At 38.7% G+C, this 22,615-nt stretch overlaps 1 protein-coding gene across 2 annotated transcripts in view; it reads right to left on the reverse strand.

Annotated features, from left to right (window-relative positions):
* nfkb1 (nuclear factor of kappa light polypeptide gene enhancer in B-cells 1) overlaps positions 1 to 22,286 on the reverse strand; it is a 45,335-nt gene extending 23,049 nt beyond the window's left edge. Inside the window, exons 1-9 of one of the 2 annotated variants that reach the window (XM_079838768.1) lie at positions 21,912 to 22,286; positions 21,752 to 21,801; positions 19,706 to 19,740; positions 18,706 to 18,802; positions 8,818 to 8,858; positions 8,512 to 8,610; positions 1,263 to 1,411; positions 976 to 1,139; positions 151 to 309 (exon numbers count right to left, since the gene is read on the reverse strand). In XM_079838768.1, coding sequence (XP_079694894.1) covers positions 151 to 309; positions 976 to 1,139; positions 1,263 to 1,411; positions 8,512 to 8,610; positions 8,818 to 8,858; positions 18,706 to 18,802; positions 19,706 to 19,735 — 739 coding nt within the window. In that variant the 5' untranslated portion in view covers positions 19,736 to 19,740; positions 21,752 to 21,801; positions 21,912 to 22,286. The remainder of the gene's footprint in view (positions 1 to 150; positions 310 to 975; positions 1,140 to 1,262; positions 1,412 to 8,511; positions 8,611 to 8,817; positions 8,859 to 18,705; positions 18,803 to 19,705; positions 19,741 to 21,751; positions 21,802 to 21,911) is intronic. The other variant, XM_079838767.1, reaches the window with a different exon arrangement.
* Positions 22,287 to 22,615: the final 329 nt, after the last annotated feature.

A 22,615-nucleotide genomic window follows, 5' to 3' on the forward strand; every position in this document is an offset into this window, starting at 1 on the left:
CATCGCTCATTGGTAGTTCATGTAAGCTAATGAGATCTTACTGTTATTGTGTTAACATAAAGACTATAATTGTATCTCAATTATACTAAAACATCACTGTTATGAATGTTTCTGATTGACACGGTCAGTATTAAGGAGGATGATACTCACTGCTGTCATAGATGGGGTCAGAAATGACTGGTTCCAGTCTGCGGGAGAAGCCTCCATCACTGTCGGGCAGGAAGGCTGTGAACATGAGCCGTACCACGCTCAGGTCCATCTCCTTCGACTGATTAATGGCTGCACTGCTAATCAGGTTCCTCTCAGGATCTGAAATGCATGTACACACAGTCACAATGTGCTGAACATCTCAAGCATTCATAAAAAGAATCCTTCATCTCTTAAACCTTACTGTTGAGTTTTTTCAGATCATCAGGAGACATGTCAATTCCTATTTAAATCCATTGTGATTTAAAGGACATTTTTTTTATAGGGCCACTGCCCTCAGACCAAACTGGGGTTAATTGTCTTGGTACAAAGTGAAAAGTGATCTCTCCTTGTGGAGTTTGAACCTACAGCCTTTTGGTTACTATTCCAGATCTTCAAGCTAGAACGAACACAAGCAATATCAGGGCTCCAGAATAGGTTTGGTCACTTGTATTTTTGAGTTGAAAAGTACAAATCAGTCAGTAACATTGGTCACACAGCATGCCATCGATTTCCAGCAAAAATGTATTTCAATAAAAAAAATGTGGGTATATTCTATCCCCTTACACTAACCCTACCCCTAAACCTACCCACCACAAAAAAAAACTTTCTGCATTTTTTGATTTTCAAAAAAACTCATTCTGGATGATTTATAAACTTGTTTCCTCATGGGACCTAAATTTAGGTCCCCACAGTGATATGAGTTCCCATGAGTCATTGTGCATTCAGGTTGAAGTCGCCACCGGGATAGAAAAACATGAACAAACACACACACAAACAAACTTCTACCTGTGAGTTCCCTTGGTATGCGGACTTCTCCTTGTAGGGCATCTATGTCAGCATGGATGGATATGCCATAGTTATATCCCATCCTGTAGGCCTCAATCATCCTCTCCTCCAAAACTTTACTAACATTCTTCTTTGTCACATGCAGAATGCCCAAGTTAGGAAAACTGTGAAACACGTGCAAGCGAATATTAATTATGACCATCATTGTTATCATCACTGCATGTAGCAATAGTTTTGTTGCTCAGAAAGAAGTATTCTCAATAACTAGATGAGGGACAAATTCAGACCTGATACTTGAGTCTTTGGGCTGCAAGTCGGCAATGCAGATTCCTTTATCGCACTGTTTGCCCACCAGACTGTGAGCATGGAGATGGGGCTCTGGAGAGTTAGTCACCAGCTGAACAACCACTCGTGCTGCTCCCAGGTAGTTACGGATCTGTTGCCCCACAAACAAACAGAATTTAAAAAAAAGAATGACACAATACAGTTTTTCTAAACAGTCAGTTTCAGATAAAAAACTTGCTAAGAATTTGCCACTTTGCCATAATCATCAGCATCAGCATCTATCAATAAAAACAAGCATCATAATTTCACAATAAAAAAATAATTTATTGTGAAATAATAATAAGCATGTATAAATAAAACAATTATTATTATTGATAGCTTATTATAAATTATTTCACAATAAATATAATAATTTATATCATGCATTGTGAAAATAATAAGCATCCTAATTAACTATAAAATGATTATCTATCTATCTATAAAACAATTAGTATTGATCAATTAATAATTAATACATTGACAATGATCATTATTATCTTATGATTTATATAATAATATATATAATTTAATGTGGAAAATAATAATCTAATCAATAAAAACAATTATAATTCATTTATCATCATCATAATTATTATTGTATAATAATATATTAATTTATTGTGAAAAAAAATCATGTATAAATAAAACATTATTATCAATAGATTATTGTGAAATAATATAAATAAAAACAATTATTGATCAATTAATAATTGATAAATTGACAAATATCATTTTTATCTCAAGAAAGTCTAAAAGGCAAACCAGAAGATATTAATGGCATAGGAATGTCACAGGTATGCTAATCTCATTTCGGTGGGGGAAATCCCAGCATTCACAGGGAAAGTGGGCGGAACATTTGTGTACTTTTCCACAACATAATTTGGCCATTCTTATCAACGCCATCCTTAATAAACACACAGAAGACTTCAAAGAAAAACAAAAGAGTGCCACGGTAGCTTGAATTACAAGTAAATCCCAAATACTAATAAGAAAAGACTTAAAATCATCTCTTCTTGACTCATAAGCCAGGGTGTGTGGTTTTCCTGCTTCTATAGGCCAAGTTCAAATGTGGCTCATAAAGACACTTTCTCTGGGACGAAAATGACTCATGCACATAGAAATATCAACCCCCAGAAAAAAATACCCAGCGAATATCAAAGAATATGAACGAGAGCCCCTCTAGAAAGATCGTTTGATGATATCATGAAAGCACTGATGATGCCGCACATGAAAACATGCAAGTGTGCGAATACGTGAATAATTATTGATATAAAATTCATCAACACGGAAATCCCTACAATAAACCTGTATGATGTACACAGGACAGTGATCAAATTAATTGTAGACCACAAAATAAGTATCAACATCAAAAACAGGGGGATTCCAGCACATGCGTTAGGATTTCCAAAACAGCCAGATTTAAAACAATAGACTATTATTGCTGTAGAGAAGTAGTGGTCACGGTGTTACATTTCTATACACAGTTGAGAATGAGAAGTTTTAAAAAGGCCATATTATGCCTTTTAAAAAGTCTTGATTTTGATTTTCATGCTTGAGGGCCCTGTCATACCCCCGGCGCAATGCGATTAGGGATGTTAACCGATGACCGTTTGACCTATGGTTGACCGTATCAACGTTAACCGATCAAAGTTGTTGGTTGTCGGTTAAAAAAAAAAAAGTGATCTCTAAATTAGGCTATTATAGACAGTGGACTAAACGCTACTACAGTTAGCCATCTCATTCCAAAATCTTTTTGTGTGAAGTGAACAAATCCCTCACACTCAATTTTTCATAACTCGACTGTTTGTACTTAATAAACCAATAAAAACATTTGGCGCGAGGTCACAGCGTTTGGGTTTGCGCGCTCACAAGGTTTGCGGTTAGAGCCAGGGCAGACGACAGTATGAAGTGTGATAAAGAAAAGTAGTGTGTGGGTAGGGATGAAACAATTACCGGTTTCACGATAAACCATGATAAAATTTAGTGACGGTTAGTAATATCGTATAAAATGTAATTATCATTAAAACCGCGTGTGATTATCACGATTGTGAAAACTCGCGGTAAATCTTGTCCAGTCAGCGTCAGGCTGTTTTTTGAATGAAAAGAAATGGCAGAAGGCAATGACAGGACTCGGGAGATTGTTCAGCCTCTAAAAGGACCAAATCTGAGGCGTTGTCATTTTTTGGCTTTTACAAAAGTCCTGAGGGAAACTTAATCGAAGATGGTCACCCTGTCTGAAGAACATGCCAGAAGAAAGTCGCTGTAATAGGGGGAAACACTTCAAAACTACGAACGCAAGGCAAGTGGACTTTGACCTGAATACCAAAACTACGTCTGGGAAATAATAACGTGAAGCGAACGAACAAGTTCAGACAAGACTAGGGTGACATTTAAGGGATAATAATCAGGGCTTGACATTAAAAACCGCCATTTGCGGGTGTAACTTAACGTTATTTCGGCTGCACACTAGCCAATCTGGCTGTTGAACTTATTATACTCTTCTCAAAAGCCATCTGTTATAATCGCGTTGCGCATTATAACCACTCACACGTGTTTATATTGAGTATAATCAGAGGCGTTCAGATTAGCCGGAGTTTTGTTCGGAGCGCGCGCCACTCTCACTCACTGAAATCTGCACTCAAAGCAGAGAGAAACATGCGATGTACGCAGGAGATTCACTCATCATACAGAGGTTGACTGTTTCTGTTCTATTTCAGCAGCGAAAATAGTTTCAAACAAACACAGCAGAACCACAGCGCATCTGATATGACTGGCATAACGCTGGCGAATTTAGGGACCGTCTCTAAAGTTACATACAACATTAGTAACGTTACACGTTTTAAACTTCAATAGCATTTGAAGAGAATGACAGTCATAAAACTGACTGTTAAGTGATCATCTAGGTGTCAGGTATCATGCACACATTTTGATATTTAAGAAAATAAACTGTCAAATCATATGGAAATATGGATATGCATTATTTCACTAGGATACTGTTTGGGCTCTTACACAAAATATGCTAGATTTAAATGCGTCATTGCTGAACACTGATGAGAATATTGCTTGAGAATATATTTACAGAGATAATATTAGAGATTATATTTATGACAAATTATTATTATTTATGCGTTATGCGTTGCTATTGACGACGGCCATTATAAGGAAGGAAATCCCACAGAATAGAATCTAGCATAAAAAAGTGCATAGAGCTGCTTTAGTTATTTGTTGTTTGTTGATTTTCAAATATAAAACTTGTTGAAATGTTTTAAGTGTGTGCATCTGTTCTTTTTGAACACTTTCATCTCGTTTGAACAAAACCGTGATAATATTGATAACCGTGATAATTTGGGTCACTATAATCGTGATGTTAAATTTCCATACCGTTTCATCCCTATGTGTGGGACCATTTCACCAAAAAGGACGACACAGATGTAAGTTGCAACTTGTGTGATACAGTGCTTAATTAGAAGGCACACAGTGAGTTAGACCTGCCTTGGCCGGTGCGTCTTTTACGCATTCTGAAGGTGCCTGTTTTATCCATTGGTTTTATCGTGTTGCAGTCTATTAGACAACATTCTGCATAAGATGGGCTAACATTTGGAAATATATTACATCTACATATCAGTGGTAACACATAAGGTGTTGATCATCATCTTTCTTTATTATTGTTAGCACAACCTTGAACTAAAGCGGCGTCTCTTCGGAGCTGTCATTTTCTTAAATGAGCCGCGGCAATGTTTCAAATGAGCTTCTCACGCTAGACAAATGCCTTTATTTTCAACGCGATCACCTTGTACCCAAACCATTTCGAAACTAAGGAGCCATTAGTCCTCCGATTACAAACAAGCTCCTCGGCGCCGCGTTTGCGGGACTCATGTTTCGCGCTGTAGGGGATTTTAAAAAAGTGACGTGAGTGGAAGGGAGGCGGCGGCGCCGGGACAGTGTGTGTGTGAGAGCGGGAGGCAGAGCGGCAGAGAGATGCGACAGAGTTGCAAAATTGCAGGCGCGGCTCGCGGCTGTTATTTCAAATAGCGCAGCATATTTTAAACGAATCGGTTAACCGGTTTCAACCGGCTAATGAGGCTCGGTTGTCGGTCAAGAAAATGTTTAGTTTTCGCCATCCCTAAATGCGATGCCAGGCGCAAGTGTTTTTTGCTAGTTTCAGCCCGACTAAGTTATTTTCACATCCAGCGCTATGTTGTTTAAATAGCAAATGCACTCGCACCCATCTGTTCGCCCATGGGCGTGCTGGTCTAAATCCGAGGTGTGTTCAGGTGCATTGTTGGCGTGTTGCTATTTTGAGGCAATTGAAAATATTTTGGCAACTGACTTGATATTGAGGCAACTGACTGCACCATTAACCAACAAAAACCCGATCTAAAGTGAGACTCTGATTATTTTATTGCACGTTACGCCCAAAACACACCCATGACTCGTTAAAAGACTACGTACAACCTTTTTGGACCATGGGCCTGTCAAGCCGACCGTTTTTTCCATCGTTAAACAAGCAAAAGTGGATTCGGACATGCCCTAAGTGCACCTGCGGCATGCGCTTCAGACCGTGCGCTCAGAATGTTAAAATAGGCCCCTAGTTCAAAAAACATTACATTGTTGCAGCACCTCTCTTTCCAGTCTGTCAGTAACACTCTTTTTAGTTCCTGTCTCTATAAAGCCCCTCCTTCCTAAAAGCGCAATATGCTTTGATTGGTGGGCTGGACCAGTGTATTATGATTGGTCAACCGTTTTGAGCATGTTTTTGAAATGCCACGCCCGTTTACCATAACTGCGAGTTTCAACACAGTACTAACGCAACTCAACCAGGCCTCCTCGCCCCAGACCAGTTTCCTCTTACTCTGCTTTCAAAAGTCATCAATATTGCGTGGATTGAAGGGGAAATAAAAATTCAGTTTATGGTCTATGATGCTCCTTAGCAAAGAAAGTACATTCACTTATCCGGTTAAATGTAATAAGCCCATCATAGTGCCACCTATTGTCAGATAAATGTGTGTGTACATCTGAGTAGTCAGGTGAAATCTGGGACCATTCTACCAAATTTGGGGTCTGTATGTTTAATGGCACTTCTAAAAAATGAATAAAGCATATAAACAACATTATCAATTCATAACAAATCAAATTAATCTGATCAAGGACTTGGAGTCCCAGATAAGCCCACACTTACTCGTAGGTGTATGTGCAAAGTACACACACACACACACACACACACACACACACACACCTCTTTAATGTGCGCTTGTGTGTTGCATGTCAGAGTGTGTCGGGGCGAGAGGGGGCGAGCTGCCGCTCACTCGGTTTCCCATCTCTGACGCCACATTACACAGAACGATTCTTCCCACTAATTACCCCAGTGACACACTGAGGAAATTCCCAAACAGACTGCCGTCATGAAGGAGAACATGATAATAGAACAGAGTCCTTCTTCTTTCATTTCTCTCCTCGCTTTCCTTGTTTTTTTTCACTCACTTTCTAAACCTTCAGCCACCGTGATCCCAAAATAACTGCCCTGGCACAGACAGGCAGTTGTAAGAGAAAGCAGCTACTATTTTTAGTCGAGAGCGCCAGCAAATATTGCATCATTGGGATTTATCACCTGATGAAAGTGACTTTTACCAACAAGCCTTAGAAAAAAACATTACTGATGTGTGTGAGACAAAACAATGGCACTGACATATTTTTAGTATCTTTCAGTTAAAACAGGTCAAACATGCATTTTAGTCGGGACTAGGCTTAAGCCTTGTCTGTGAAACCAGGAGATTGTGTTAAATTAACACAATTATTTTCTATTGGAATATATTTTAAAATGGAATTTATTCCTGTGGTGCAAAGCTGAATTTTCAGCATCATTACTCCAGTCTTCAGCGTCACATGATCCTTCAGAAATCATTCTAATATGCCGATTTGGTGCTCAAGAAACATTTCTTCTTCTTCTCCTACTTATTATAATATTGAAAACAGTTGTGCTGCTTTATAGTTTAGTGGAAACTGTGATACATATTTTTCCAGGATTCTTTGATGAATAAAAAGAACAGCATTTATTTTAAATAGAAATCTTTTGTAACATTATAAATGTCTTTACCGCCACTTTTGATCCATTTAATTATGGATGCACCGAAATGAAAAATCTTGGCCGAAGCCGAATAATAATAAAACACTTGGCCGAAGGCCGAAGCCGAATACCGTACGTGGATTTTAGATTTTTTTCCATTTATTTTGCCAATTTTTTCCACCATCTTCTGCCATCTTATCTTATCTTTGGCCTATTATGCCTACAGGTATCATAATCAAATCACTGAGGGTGCTTCTGAAATCACTGAGGGTGCTCTAGTGCAGATGTAGACTGAGTGTACAGTGAGACATTTAAGATTATTTACAATTTCAAAAATATTTTGCAACGAATATTTTTCGATTAATCTATTAGTCTGCCTATACATTGCTTTAATGCATTACTTTTTCTCTATGTCACTTCCGAAACTTTGCAGCGTGCAATTGGCCATTAATCCTTTTTGCAACATGAAAAACAATAGTTTTATTCAATGGATTATATAGACTGTAGACTCAAAAGTGAGCCAAAACCGCTCCATTTACGATCACTAAACGCTGTCGCTGTCAGTTCGTCGTGATCGCACCTCTGTTTGTTTGTTCATGAGAGGTTTTGCGAGCCTGTCACCGCTGCAGAAACACGTTATAAATGGATACATTTGACGTTCTACAGACACAAATATGCACTGGAGCATTTGCCAATACATTATTACAGTATCAACTGAGGGTGCTCTCTTGCTTGCATTTGAGGGTGCTTAGACAGTGTCAGCAAACGGCCATTTCTCGGACACTTTAATGATTCCACACTTCCGACATGTTTGCTGCATTTGAAATTTCAATTTTTGCTACAGTTCGGTTGCCGAACAATCGTGCATCCCTACATTTAATGCATCCTTGCTGATTAAAAGTACTAATAAAAAATAAAATCTCACTGACCCAAAACTATTGGACGTAGTGCAAGTCAAAGAAAGATTTTCAACCTTTATTTTTGTAATTTCTTTAATATGACAATGTCTGCCAAGACCAAAAATAAATAACAGCCAACTAAGCACTGGAGGAATAAAACAGCAGAAAATCGAAACCCTATTGCCCAACCAGACGTGAATGGTTTGTTTAACGTCGGGCATCAGCAAAGCTTTAACTGGTTGAACCTACCTTCACTTGTGGGTAAGACTTCCTGTTCTTCTCGCTGGAGGCCCCAGGGAGTCCTCCATGGGAGGGGCCTTCACATCCATAGCGGAACCTGAAGCCCCTCTGGAGATGACAATGTCAGACTTAATGTTGTGCTATAATGAGCCTGTTACCAGTCTCTTCTGTGACTTTGTGCCATTACGCTGTATTTAGCTTAAAAACATGTTAGGAAAAACACTTGAAGAATCAAGACAACATTTCAGTGGTGTCGTTATTTGACTAGTTCAAATGATTTAACAAGAGCATTTACCAAAATATTATGTGCATTACCTGTTTTGGTTGTTCGATGATTTGCAGACAAGGTCCATCGACTGCAAAAGGAGAGATATTAAAAAATATTAAAGGGGCACTTCAGCGCTGTGAAGATGAGTGTGTATTTAAACTGAGTCATTTATGTAGTAGAAATGTGAAATTATTTTTGAATTTGGTGCCTTCTAGACTAAGAAAAGACAGAAAATGTATTTTTGTCTCATGTGGAAGACAACAACTCCCAGAATGCACTTGCTTCGCTGCCCAACAAGGCCACTCCCAGCGTCGTTTTGATCTTCATAATAAATAAAATAATTTTGTTCAGTTAGAGAATAAACACTACAATTAAAAACTGAACGTGTCTTTTTAATAAAGTGTGAGGGGGCCGAATGAAAGTCACAGGACAAATGCAGTAGGAGTCAGATTTCATTCATCACGAGAGGAAGAAAGAGCTGAGCAGAGCTGAGGTAAGCGTGGCTGTCATTCTCAGCGCACGTGTCCAGTCTGGCGCGTTTTCTGATCGCATATGGAAGCTAAACTTTCATAGGAATTCATTGAAAAGTTTAAACACTCACTTTGCTCTGCACCCCTCCGTTATGAATGCCGAGGCAGAGCCGAGCGCATTTACATTCTGTGTGCGAGATCTCTCCCCTGTGGGCGGGTTGAAAACATACGGAACAGCTCCTTCAACTGGCTGTAGTTTTTAGCCTCTGGCCAAAAAATAATAATTCTCTCATCTCAGGGGGACATGAGGAGGGAAAGTACCATAATTAAAATATACTATGGGGTTTCTACTGATACAAAGCTTAATGTTAAAATCACTGAAGTTACCCTTAAATGAACTGTAAAATGAAAATTCCCTTGTTTGTTCTATTAATCTTCCACTTTGCAGTCTCTCTTAAAAATATATTTAAACTTGCTGGATCATAACTGGTTTTAACAGACAACCAATCACAACCAATGCTGTTAAGCATCATCTGTATGCATCATATTTCAAAATGAAAATTCAAATTTGTGAGGTGCAGCAAACAACAACTTAAATATCAGTCTGTTCCTCACACAAAGCAATCACATGGCAAAAGGGCAGCGTGAACATGGTGTCAAATATCTCCTTTTGTGTTCTATGAGAGAAAGGAACTAATACGGGTTTGGAACGACATGTTTTCATTTAAACTTTAAAGGGATAGTTCACCCAAAAATAATAATCCTGTCATCATTTACTCACCCTCAAGTTGTTCCAAACCTGTATGAATTTCTTTCTTCTGCTGAACACAAAAGAAGATATTTTGAAGAATACAGTTAACCAAACAGTTGACGGACACATTGACTTAAAATACTATGGAGGTCAATGGGGTCCATCAACTGTTTAGTTACCGACATTCTTCAAAATATCTTATTTTGTGTTTAGCAAAGAAAAGAAATTCATACTGTTTGGAATTTTTTTTGGGGGGGGAAATGTAAACAGGTTTGGAACAATTTGAGGGTGAGTCTCCAGTTTCATTAAAGGCACAAAATGTAAGATTTTTGGATTTAAAATATCCAAAAGCCACTAGACCAATGTTATACATTTTGTGTACTTTTACATTATCCCAAATGTTTCAAAGAATGTTTATATCCAGAGAAATAAGCTATTTTAACCAGGACACGGACTGCGTCGCCTATCAATGACATCATACCTGCGTTACCCTCGATTTCCATTTTATTTTGTAGAAACCATGGAAACACCATGGGTGAAGGACGCTTTAATATATTATGTTTTATTAGTCAGAAGAGCAACTGTTTAGATACATTCATCGACAGAAAACGTTGTTATATAGCTCAACTTTTTTTTCATGATTTACCACAAGTCCATGTTTTACCATGCCTAGTATCGATCTAGCCTAGTATCGTGTAACACTATAACATAACTTTACACTCAGATGTATGTAATGCGATAAAACAGCATTGCGTTGACCCACATACGCATGACCGTGAAAAGCGGAAGCGTTTGTCTGCGGCATAATAAAAGCTCAGCGAAATCAAGGCATCATCAAGCTATGCCTTTGTTTTGAATAAGCAACCTCTAGCGGCGAAAAATTACATATTGTGGCTTTAAGTACTCATTTGCAGATTCTGTGATTTATTTAGATTTATTTTTTTATTTTTTTAAAGAAATTAATACTTTTATTCAGCAAAAGCGCATTAAATTGATCAAAAGTGACAGTAATGAACATGACAAAAATTTTTTTTTTTTTCGAACTTCCTACTTATTACTGAAAAAGATGTCACGGTTTCCACAAAAATATTAAATCAACAACTTTTTCGACATTGATAATAATCAGAAATGTTTGTGGTTTGTTTGAGAACGGTTTGTGGTTTTTCCCTAGTATTTGGCTTATAATATAAATATCACACTGCAATTTACACAGCAATAAAAGCAAACATGACTAGCTAAAAGGCCCCAAAAGTAATTTAATTCAACCAGGTGTGGGAAACTCAAATTCAATCTTATAATGCAGACATTCTGGCCATCAAGCATATCAAAACATTCGCTGTGAGGCTGGTGTTCTGCAGATATGTCAAGGCCAGAGCTCTCGCCGTATCACGTGTTTCCACAGAAGCGCAAGCCTCTTCCTCTTCCTGTGCACTACAAGGACTAAGACCACATCCTTGGTGAAGCATAGCTAAATCAATCTGCAGCCAAATTTGCAGAATGTAACTTAGAGCCCAACTTTAACGTGTCCACCTCCGCCAAAGCACTGACATTATGGTACGGTCCAGATTTATAAATGTTCTTAAGTGTTGACATCACAGCAGGGACAGGCCATTTATTTGGTTGGATATGACATAATGTACATTATATTTCCAACATTACTCATCTGACATTACACATCAAGTCTAGAGCAAAACCACAGGTGCACTGAACTCTAAAAAGAAATACAGTATTCAATTGTCACACTGAACACACCATCTCAAAACAGAGTAGTAAGCTTGAAGCAACTCAACTGACTTCAAGTTGACCGAATAAAGCTGAACTCTGCTCTGGATCTTTGTCTAACTGGCTAGACTCTCTGTTGCTCATGTCGCCTCTACCAACTCTCATTGAAAATAAATGATGCTGGTCGCTTTCTTCCATGATAACCCCAGCAGTTGAAACTTGAAGTTAGAATGAAACAGAAGCTGCGATAGTCCCTATTGTGACATACAGCTGGGTGAAACAGCTTCTCGAACAAGAAAAAATGTAGGGCGGGACTTGATTTTGATTGGATGTTTGTGGTTTGCTATTGCTGTGATGTCATTTGAGTGACAGCTTGTCCCGCCCTCATGCCAGTAAACACATCATCAGAGAAGAGAACAGATGTCGCTGCAAGAGGGAGGGGAAGATATTTTGATTAATGATCAAGGGCCAGATTTACTAAATGGCAAATTAGCATGTGACCGCAAATCCAAAATAGCGCCGATTGGGAGTGGAAATTTCTGCGAGTGATCTACTGACAACCAGAGAAAGTACACAGACGCAGCCGGATCATTCCCATAATGACCAATGCAATCTACCAACAGCACGAGTTAAGGCTGATTTATACTTCTGCGTCGGACCTACGCCATATCCTCTACACCGCAAGTTACGCATTGGACTTTTGCGCTGTTGTCCGCGTCAATGTGCAATTACACACGCAGACCGCTAGTAGGCAGTCTCCACCGGCATGTTGATGGTGTAACCCACAGTATCAAAGCAAAATCCAAAGAAGAAGCAGCTTCTTGTGTCATTGGCTGCGTCTGAAACCTGGAAAATCCTGCCTTCGGAGGACACATTTCCAGGCAGGAAGGCATCAAGGCATGTCCGAATCTAATGTTAGCTTCACGAAGTTCCTGTCTCCAGAGATACCTTCATCTGATCGATTTTTGAAGGCAGCATATTTGTATCCTTCGCTGCCTTTGATATCCCACAATCATGTGCTTTCCTTTCTGTGACAGTTGAGCTGGAAAAAAAAGATGACGTCCGAAAGTTGCGTTTGCTGGGCAGTTTGTGTGTAAATGTAAAATTTTTTACCAACATTTTCTAATTCTGATATCATTTCTAGCGAGAAATTACTAATGTAGTAATTAAATATTTGTTTAGTTCTCACCAAAGCTCTTTCTATTTTGCTGTAGATCATTAAGCGGTTACACTGCCTGAGAAGTCGGTCCGAAATTAGTTTTGCGAGGTGCCTTCATGCACAAACGCTGCCTTACAAGCCATTGTCTGATAAGGCAGCGAGGCAACGAGTCAGCTGCCTAGGTTTCCGGACACAGCCATTGTCGGAGTAGCAGAAGCAGTGATGGCGGCAAATAGATAGCGACTTTTCTTGCAGCTTGAGTTTTTGTATCTAATACAAATGAAGCATCTCTAGTTGATTAGTAGAGGTAAATAAGAGGCGATCTGGCACTGGAATGCGTTTTTGAAATCATGCCGAGTGCTCGTGGCCGCTGTTTCAATCGATTGCTGTTGCGGAGACTATTTGTTCCGTTGAAATCAAAATGCACCCAAATGTGTCCCTGTTCTTGATATACAATCACTGATTAACATCTTTGGTTTTAATGAGAAAATAAATCAACTATACACAGCGGATCTATGCATTTATTCACTAACATCAAGAATCTCTGGACTACAAAATATTGTGTCATATAGCAGATGTAAGGATGAAACTATCATCCCATTTCTGGACACATACACACTCCTATCGCAGATTTTTTTATTTATTGAGGGAGTGGTTCTGGCAGAGCAATTACAGCGCTTGCAGTCCGCGTAGAATTGATGCGTTGTTAAATTTTTGGAGAGGTGCACATCAGGGTACGTCATAGGCTACGCGTGCAACAAACAGCCTACGAAGTAGCTACGGCGCACACTTTGACACAGAAGTGTAAATCGGGCTTTAGCATCTGGATTAAGACACGCTTTTTTGGGCAATAAATAATGGCGCAAATTCCCGTAAATTGACGTACGCAAACCTTAGTAAATCACCATGCATGATTCAAAGCCTTTTCTACGCTAATTTTTCACGGTCTTTAGTAAATCCAGACAGTAGTTTTTTAACATCAAAAGAGGTGTCTGGCGCGAGTGATTTCCATGTTAAGTCAATGGAAAGGCGCGTTGACGCGCGTCTGGAGGTCCTGCGGCGTGATAGACGCGTTTCGTGCAGCACGATGGACGCGATTCCGCCTTGTTCATGCGAATGACGCGAATTGGACGCAAACTGAGCATCTTGTGCGAGTGGTGTTTTTTGTGCATTCACGTGTTTGAAGCGAATTCGCGTCTGACGCCCGAGTTGAAAAATCTGAACTTTGCCGTCAATTCGCGCCGCGTTAACCAATCAGGAGCCTGCTTGCTGCTGTCACATGGTAAAGTGACGTGATGAGAAACCCTGCATAAATTAAAAATATTACTGTGTCACAAAATGTAGTTTTAAGACTTTTTCAGGTCGAACGTAGTTGTTTAAAGCTCAACTCTGTGGTTTATTTATAAAGAGAGCGCCTATTTAAAAAAAATTATCTTGTGTTTTTGGAGTTGTGAGATCATTAACCCCGGCGAGAGCAGCCTTTCCTCGGCCAGTCCTTCTGATGTTTGCCGCTGGCTCTGACGTCTCTGTTGTGGTTCGTCTTGTGTGGATCTAACGGGTGATCTTTGGTGTCATGAATCTTTAATTTGTTGTCTGCCAAATCGTTTTGACTGAGGGCAAAGAGAAGTTTCATAACTTTATTTTTTAAGGATATTTAAATATACATGCAGTGAAGATAATGTAGGAGTTGCCTGGACCACATTTGTGTGGCTATTAATGTTTAATATATATTTTTATAATGAAACCGAAAAGAGGCAGAGTGGTGTTTTATGAAATATTTTTCCTGGAGTGGAACGCGCGTCTATTTCGCTTCAAACGCTCAATTTATACGCGCGTCCAATTCGCTGTGGACGCGTGCAAATGGATTCAAAATGTTTAAGCTTCCAACTAGATGCGGTAGACGCGATTTTGACGCTCTATTCACGTTTGGTGTGAATGCAGCATAAGAGGGCACATAAAAAAATTTAAAAAGATGGATAAATAAATTTTAATAAATAATGTAATATTCCATAAGAAAAAAAAATAATAATAATAGTCCATTTTGATTTCATTATGACTTTAAAGCAAATATAAAGACTTCAAAACTCATTCTTTAAGGGATGGGTCATCCAAAAATGAAAATTGTCATGTCATGTCGTTCTAAAACTGTACGACTTTCCTCCTTCTGTGAAATATTTTCACAGAAATATCTGAGATATTTTGGGGTAAAAAAAATATATAGTTTTGCCTACACAATGCAAGTAAATGGAATCCAAAACGAAGGACTTTCAATGTGTTCATTTGTGTGCGTCAAAACTATTTTTTATTACAAATGTAGATTTTTTCAAAATATCTTTTTTTTTGTACCACAGAGAAAGAATCTCTCACAAATTTGGAATTTTCTTTGTTTTTTTTTTTGGGTGAACTATCCCTTTAAGTGTGCCTTTTTGATAGTCTTTCATTCAAAACTGAAAGTACATTTTTAACCAAAACTGTCAAGATTTGTTCTGAGCTGTAAAAGCATGCTCAGGTAGATCAAGAGAGGTGGCACCCCCAGAACTGCACTTATCTCAGAGCGGGTTTCTCATGTAACCGCATGACAGTGAAGGGCTGTTCATGGTTTTCAGCCCTGTCTCTGCAATCCAATGAGGAAGTGAAAAGTGCGGGGAAAAATAGATCTGCTCCTGTAGTGCCAACCGACATAGTGCACAAATGACTGCATGTGACACTGAAACAAGGAGTGAGAGTTTCTGGGATCTTTATAGTGTCTACACTTCTCAGCGCTACAGTATGCGCTGTATTGAATTTAGACTTCTTACTGAATGTTAAGGTGCAGGGTTACTTTTTTCTTGAGGAAGGAATAGAGAAAGAAGAAAAAACAGGGAAATGAGGGCTAGTGTTACTGCATCAATTCTGCAAAGTATCTCATTATTAATACAATTTTTAGGGCTATAATCAAACAAAAAAAGAAAATCTTGGTCGACTGAAGTCCTGAAATTTTCGACTAAAAATGGCGTTAGGAAAAAATGCGAATTAATTAGCTGTGCACTGTGCGCAGAACTTGGTAGCCTTGTTCTCTGCCTAAATGAATTATAAATAACCATAAAAAACTAGTAGGCCATTTGCAGTATATTAAATAGTTTTAGACCTAATTATTTTGCACTGAAACGAGTCTGACACACGAGTCTGTCGGCTCTGACAGCGTTGCATCACGTGCACCTGCGCAATATCATAGCCTATGATTTCCGAAAATATAGTACTATGTTGTTAACTAGTGATATCATCACAAGAACTTTTGAGCAATATGCAACATAATTTAGACAATTGTTTTTGTCATATGTATTATAATAACTGACAGACATTATCATTGCAGCCGCTCTGTGCAGCTTGAACATATAGGAGCTCAGCTCAGCGGTTGAGACACGAATAGACGGTTAACTTAAAGCTTTTACTCTTAAACACAAAAGGCACGTCCACTTTAATAAAAAAGGAATATTTATTAAACAAGCCAGATCAAGAGCAGAAACAAAAAGTGCATAACTGAAAAATAAAGCATATAGGCTCAAAACTAATACAAACAGTGGGCACAGCGCATCGCGCATTAGGCTCCATATAAAAAATAAAATAATAAAGTGCCCAAATCCAATAAATAATACTAGAAATACATTTGCAGTTTGCACAATAATAAAAGGGACGGGGCAACTCAAAACAGACGGGGCAACCTAACGCAGACAAGTTAGTTTACCGTTTTTAGGTGATATGACATGTTTGTCGTCGAGCTGTGATATGCAAACTATTGCTTGCAAAATTTGCATTTGACTTTTTTCCCCATTTTCCATTTTTAAAAAATGCTGACACACTGCCGATGTCTTTGTTGACATGGTAGAAGAGGACTGACTAGGAAAACGCTCTCACAATTAAATAATATAACAGCAAAGTAGCCTACTTCAATCTGTCTCTTCTCCAGTGGGTTGGGCTAATCCAAAAGAAGTGAAAACAATGGGGGTGTTCTGAAGACAGACTGTTACCTGTGAAACAGGGGTGCTCTGAAAACACCCCCATTAGCAATTAGTGCTTTCCACCTGATTAAATGAACGCGGCAAAACTGACGAAATGAACGCGGGAAAAAAAATCAACCAATCAGAATTTTGGTCGAGCCAGAACGTATCGACTAATCGACTCGGAGATTACAGCCATAAAAATTTTAAAATAAAATTTGACAATTATTATAGCAGTATTTATTATAAAAGATTTCTCTGTGCACATCGTTATTTTTCTAAAATGAATGTGCCCACGTAATCCTTAAAGGATAAGTTGACTTCAAAATGAAAATTTCCTGATATTTTACTCACCCCCATCTCATCCAAGATGTTGATGTCTTTCTTTCTTCAGTCGAAAAGAAATTAAGTTTTTTGAGGAAAACATTCCAGGATTTTTCTCCACACCATAGACAGATTTTTTTAGAGTTTTCCATTGCAACCAAAATGGTGAAAGTCCAAATCAATGCAGTTTCAAAGCGTTTCGAAGGGCTTCAGAGGCTCTGCGCGATCCCAGACGAGGAATTGGGTCTTATCAAGCCAAACGATCATCATTTCTCAAAAAAAAATTAACGAATATACTTTTTAACCTAAATTGCTCATCTTGCGCTGGTCTGCGACATGCCAAGGATTGCGTAATCATATCGAAAAGGTCACGCCAGACGTAGGCGGAAGTACCGCCCCGTGTTTACAAAGCACACATGCGAAGACTAATACGAACACCCTTTCACGAGTTCACTTACATATAATTTATGGAGAGTAAATTTAAATGTGTATTTGGCGTGCTGTCCGGGGGGAGGGCTTCGAGATCGGAATTTGGCCCGAACCCAGAGTACCCCCGTGTTATGTAAGTGATTAGAACTGAAAGTGTGGAGAAGGGGTGATGGAGGGATGCTGATAGACTGCCAATGGACAGAGGTAAGACTGCTGAGTATATATATATATATACACACCTTTATTGATGAGTGCTCTCCACTTGTGTCAATTATCTGAAACTGATCCTCCCGAACTTTGTTACTAAAACACCATTTAGCAAAAAAAGGTAAACCAACGATGTCGGACAATCTTGAAGTTGAAGATAGAGTGTTTTTTGGTAAAGGGAGTTTGTATTAGTCCTCGCACGTTCGCTTGGGGCGGGACTTCCGCCTACGTCTTGCGTGACCTTTCCGCCATGATTGCGCAATCCTTGGCGTGTCGCAGAGCAGTGCAAGATGAGCAATTTAGGTTAAAAAGTATATTCATTTTTTGTTTTTTGTTTTTTAAATGACCAATCATTTGGCTAGATAAGACCCTATTCCTCATCTGGGTTGGTGCAGAACCTCTGAAGCGCTTTGAAACTGCATTGATTTGGAACTTCACCATTTTGGCTGCCATGGAAGTCAATGATGTGGAGAAAAATCCAGGAATGTTTTCCTCAAAAAACTTAATTTATTTTCGACTGAAGGAAGAAAGACATCAACATCTTGGATGAGATGGGGGTGAGTAAATTATCAGGACATTTTCATTTTGAAGTCAACTTATCCTTTAATCAAAATATCTTCCCCTCCCTCTTGCAGCGACATCTGTTCTCTTCTCTGATGATGTGGGACAACCTATCACTCAAATGACAACACAGCAATAGCAAACCACAACCATCCAACCAATTCCTGAGGGGCAAAATCAAGTCCCGCCCTACAGTTTTTCTTGTTCAAGAAGCCACTTCACTCAGATATACATCACAATAGGGGAAACAAATATTATAACAACTTCTGTTTCAATGGTGAATTTAAGACCTTGATTGAACGACAAGTCGAATGAAACATGAATGGAACTCTTACCTGTCCTCATAACATTATTGTTGTGCATGCCCGGATATGTTGTCGGGTCCATGGTCATCCATATTGTGTCGTTACCGAACTCAAGTGGTTCCATGAACTTCAGAGTATAAAAACAAAAACAATTAGACACACTTGATTAGGTTATATGCACAATAATAGTCTTATTATTATACATATATTTAGAATTTGGTCATATCCAGATTATGTATGTGTCATGGTAACATATTAAACCACATTAAAAGGAATAGTTCACGCAAAAATGACAATTCTGTCATCATTTAGTCATGCTCAAGTTGTTTCAGACCTGTATGAATGTCTTTGTTCTGCTGAACACAAAGGAAGATATTTGTAAGATAAATCATGACCTTTGTAAACGCTTCGAATCCAACCCATGTAACAACATACTTTAGAAAACGCTTCATGACTTTGTGTCATAAAGACACAAAGGACAGAGTTTGAATTTAGGAGTCAGATTAGCAAAGGTGTAAGATAAATGAAGTCAGTGAAGACAAATGTGGATACAAAACTGTAGTCTACATCTTAATTTGCTGCTGTGTTAAAGTTGAAATAACAACCACAACAGGCAGGAAGAAGGAAAACCTCCTCAGCTTTCTAAGAGAAACTTCCTGTGTGATGCTGTGGTATTTACAGAAATGAATATGTCCTTTTCAAATTTATTAATCATTTACTATCAGGCTTTATATGCGTTCAAAGGCATACAACACTACAAAGCTCTGAGGTCTATGCTTATCTTGTGAAGATAATTATACATGAGCTGTCAGTCTGCCATCTATGTGATCTTCATGACAATAAACATTTTCTTAAATAAATTAGCAGCCAGGTAGCAACGGAAGCTTAAAGTCAACATGAAATCAAAACTGAGCCTATGAACTCCCTGGTCTTACAGCAGACACCAAAGGCAAAAATGTCCGATTCCTGAAGTAAAATAAGTTTCGAATGGCAATTGTGACTCCAAAGGTTGTAGAAAACATTTCCTCACCCCTGTATGGTATGGGTCCTCTCCAGCCATGATTCCTAAGGAGAAAAAAAAACCTAATTCATGATTCATATTCAGAAAATAGTCACTGACTCACATTTTCTTTACCTGAAGTTACCCCTTTTTGAAGCTGCATTCCTGTCATCAAAGATGACATTTTTCTGAATCAGTCAGTCTTGAATCTGCACAAGACTCAAAGTGGCACTAAGCTAGACATGTTGTTCATGAGCAAACTAAATGAACAAGCCAGCTTGTTTTTGATTGTGAATGACAATTTGCAAGGAAAGGAGGCAAACGCTTTAAAGTCACCATGAAATCAAAAAGGTTTTATGGAATAACTGTATTAAATGACTGATGGACAACCGACAATACACATTTAAATGTTTAGTTCATCTAAAAATGAAAATTCTAAATTCTGTCATTACTCGCCCTCATGTCGTTCCATACAAGACTTTCGTTCATCTTCGGAACGCAAATGAAGATCTTTTTGATGCAATCTGAGCGATTTCTGTCCTAATTAATCCATATGAATTCAGCAGTTTAGTCCAACATTTTCTGAAGAGACACGATCACTTTATATGATGAACAGATTGAATTTATGCTTTTATTCACATATAAACATTCATCAACTTGCACATCAGTTGTGGTAAACGGAAGCTCAAGCATGTTTACTTGAGTTTGCGCAAGAACCAATGAGGTTCATTCTAGTGTTACGCAGCACGTTTGAGCTTCCTCAAGAACCAATGAGGTTCATTCTCAAGTTACGCAGCACGTTTGAGCTTCCTCAAGAACCAATGAGGTTCATTCTCAAGTTACGCAGCACGTTTGAGCTTCCTCAAGAACCAATGAGGTTCATTGTTGTGTTACGCAGCACGTTTGAGCTTCCTCAAGAACCAATGAGGTTCATCCTCGTGTTACGCAGCACGTTTGAGCTTCCTCAAGAACCAATGAGGTTCATTCTTGTGTTACGCAGCACGTTTGAGCTTCCTCAAGAACCAATGAGGTTCATTCTTGTGTTACGCAGCACGTTTGAGCTTCCTCAAGAACCAATGAGGTTCATTCTCATGTTACGCAGCACGTTTGAGCTTCAGCAAGAACCAATGAGGTTTGGTTGAGCATCTGTGTATGTGAATAAAAGCCTAAATTCGATCAGTTAATCATATTAGCGATCGAGTTTCTTCAGAAAATTTTGACTAACCAGCTCAATTCATATGGATTAGTTTTGCAATCTCTTTATGAACTTTTTGAAGCATCAAAGGATAAGTTGTGTGTCTATGGAGGGACAGAAAGCTCTCAGATTTCATCAAAAAGATCTTGATTTGTGTTCAGAAGATGAATGAAAGTCTTATGGGGTTGGAACCACATCAACTTTATTTGTATAGCGCTTTTTACAATGCAGATTGTTTCAAAGCAGCTTCACAGTGTTAAACAGGACAATATGAAGGTGAGTAATTAATAATAAAAAAATGGGTTAACTATCCCTTTAAGATGCAGGGATGCGATTATTTGTGTCTTTATATATAAAAATTGCAGTTGTGATGGATGAAAATGCAAATCTGTTTTGTTGTCTTTGTAGGGAATCAGTTGAGTGAAAGATCAAGTGAATCACTCACAGCAAAGCAAAGAAAATGTCTGTCTCGCCACCTTCTGGCGTTGTGACCTGTTGAGTCGGTCACTGAACGAACCAGTGAGCAATTCTTTGATTTATTCGTTTCATTAAAGTTTTAAAACATTATTAGCGTTATTGGAATGAGGAAAAATCCCAACAACACTGTTTGTCTCAAACACTGAATGACACCCGAATAAAACAAACTATCTCGCGCGTTTGGAACATTAGAATCGAAATTGGAATAAAACTTAAATTCTAGTCAACTCCGGATGTTCGGACCGAACGCGTCTTGATAGCCAAATATACTGTATTGATAGATTTTGACACAAGGCCAGCACAACACATAGCAGTCACTTCTCACAAACTTTCTATTGTCTATCCTGAGCAACTTCAAAAACACACTATTAATGTGCATCATGAGTTGTTCGTGGGCTACTCACCTAAACGAGTTTATCAAAAGTCCTTGAGAGCTGAAATGTGCATTTGGCCTCTGAGGCAGAAATAGGAAGTTCAGTAGCACAAAGTATCACAACAACCTTTAGATGGCAACATGGGCAACTCAAAGACAACAAGCATGGCTGGATCTACGAGGGTGCTTACCTTTCCTGACAGATATTCGAAGTTCAGGATCAACATCAAACAGCTGGGATCTGGGGTTCCGAGTCAAGTTTTCTTATTCGTTACGACTTATTTCTCCATGTTGCGCTGAAGTCAACTAACGTAAGCTCATAGAAAGTCAGTTCAAGGCAGGTTCCTTATTCAGGATGATTTTTGCGTCTAACGTTACTAGACATGGATATGCAGAAGACCCTCTGAGGTTAAAAAGGCACATGGACCGATCAATCGATTTTAATCGCCCGTCGCGAATGATCACAGTAAATCATGTCGAGATCAACGCGACGTTTGAATAGACAGCTTGACTTCCTTACTGGAAATTCCCTGTGACGTAACTCCTGTTTAACATGTCTTGCTCTCAAAAACGTCTCGCTTGCGCCCACTTGGGGACAATGCTGTATTTGAACATGAAAACAAAAAGTCTAAAATGGTTTACAAACCTCCTACCCTTGTCAGGGTGATCTGCTGGCTGGTTTTAAAGAGGTTTGGGTCATATTTGAGCTCGTCAGGAGGCTCTTTAAAGGGATCAGTTTACCCAACAATTTTAATTCTGTCATTTACTCGCCCTTAAGTTGTTCCAAACCTGTGTGAGTTTTTTGTTCTGCTGAACACAAAAGAAGATATTTTGAAGAATGTTTGTTACAAAGCAGATAGAGCAACCATTGACTACAATAGTATTTTTACCTACT

The sequence above is a fragment of the Gobio gobio genome (genome assembly GCF_949357685.1).
Source record: "Gobio gobio genome assembly, chromosome: 16".
Classification (NCBI taxonomy): domain Eukaryota; kingdom Metazoa; phylum Chordata; class Actinopteri; order Cypriniformes; family Gobionidae; genus Gobio; species Gobio gobio.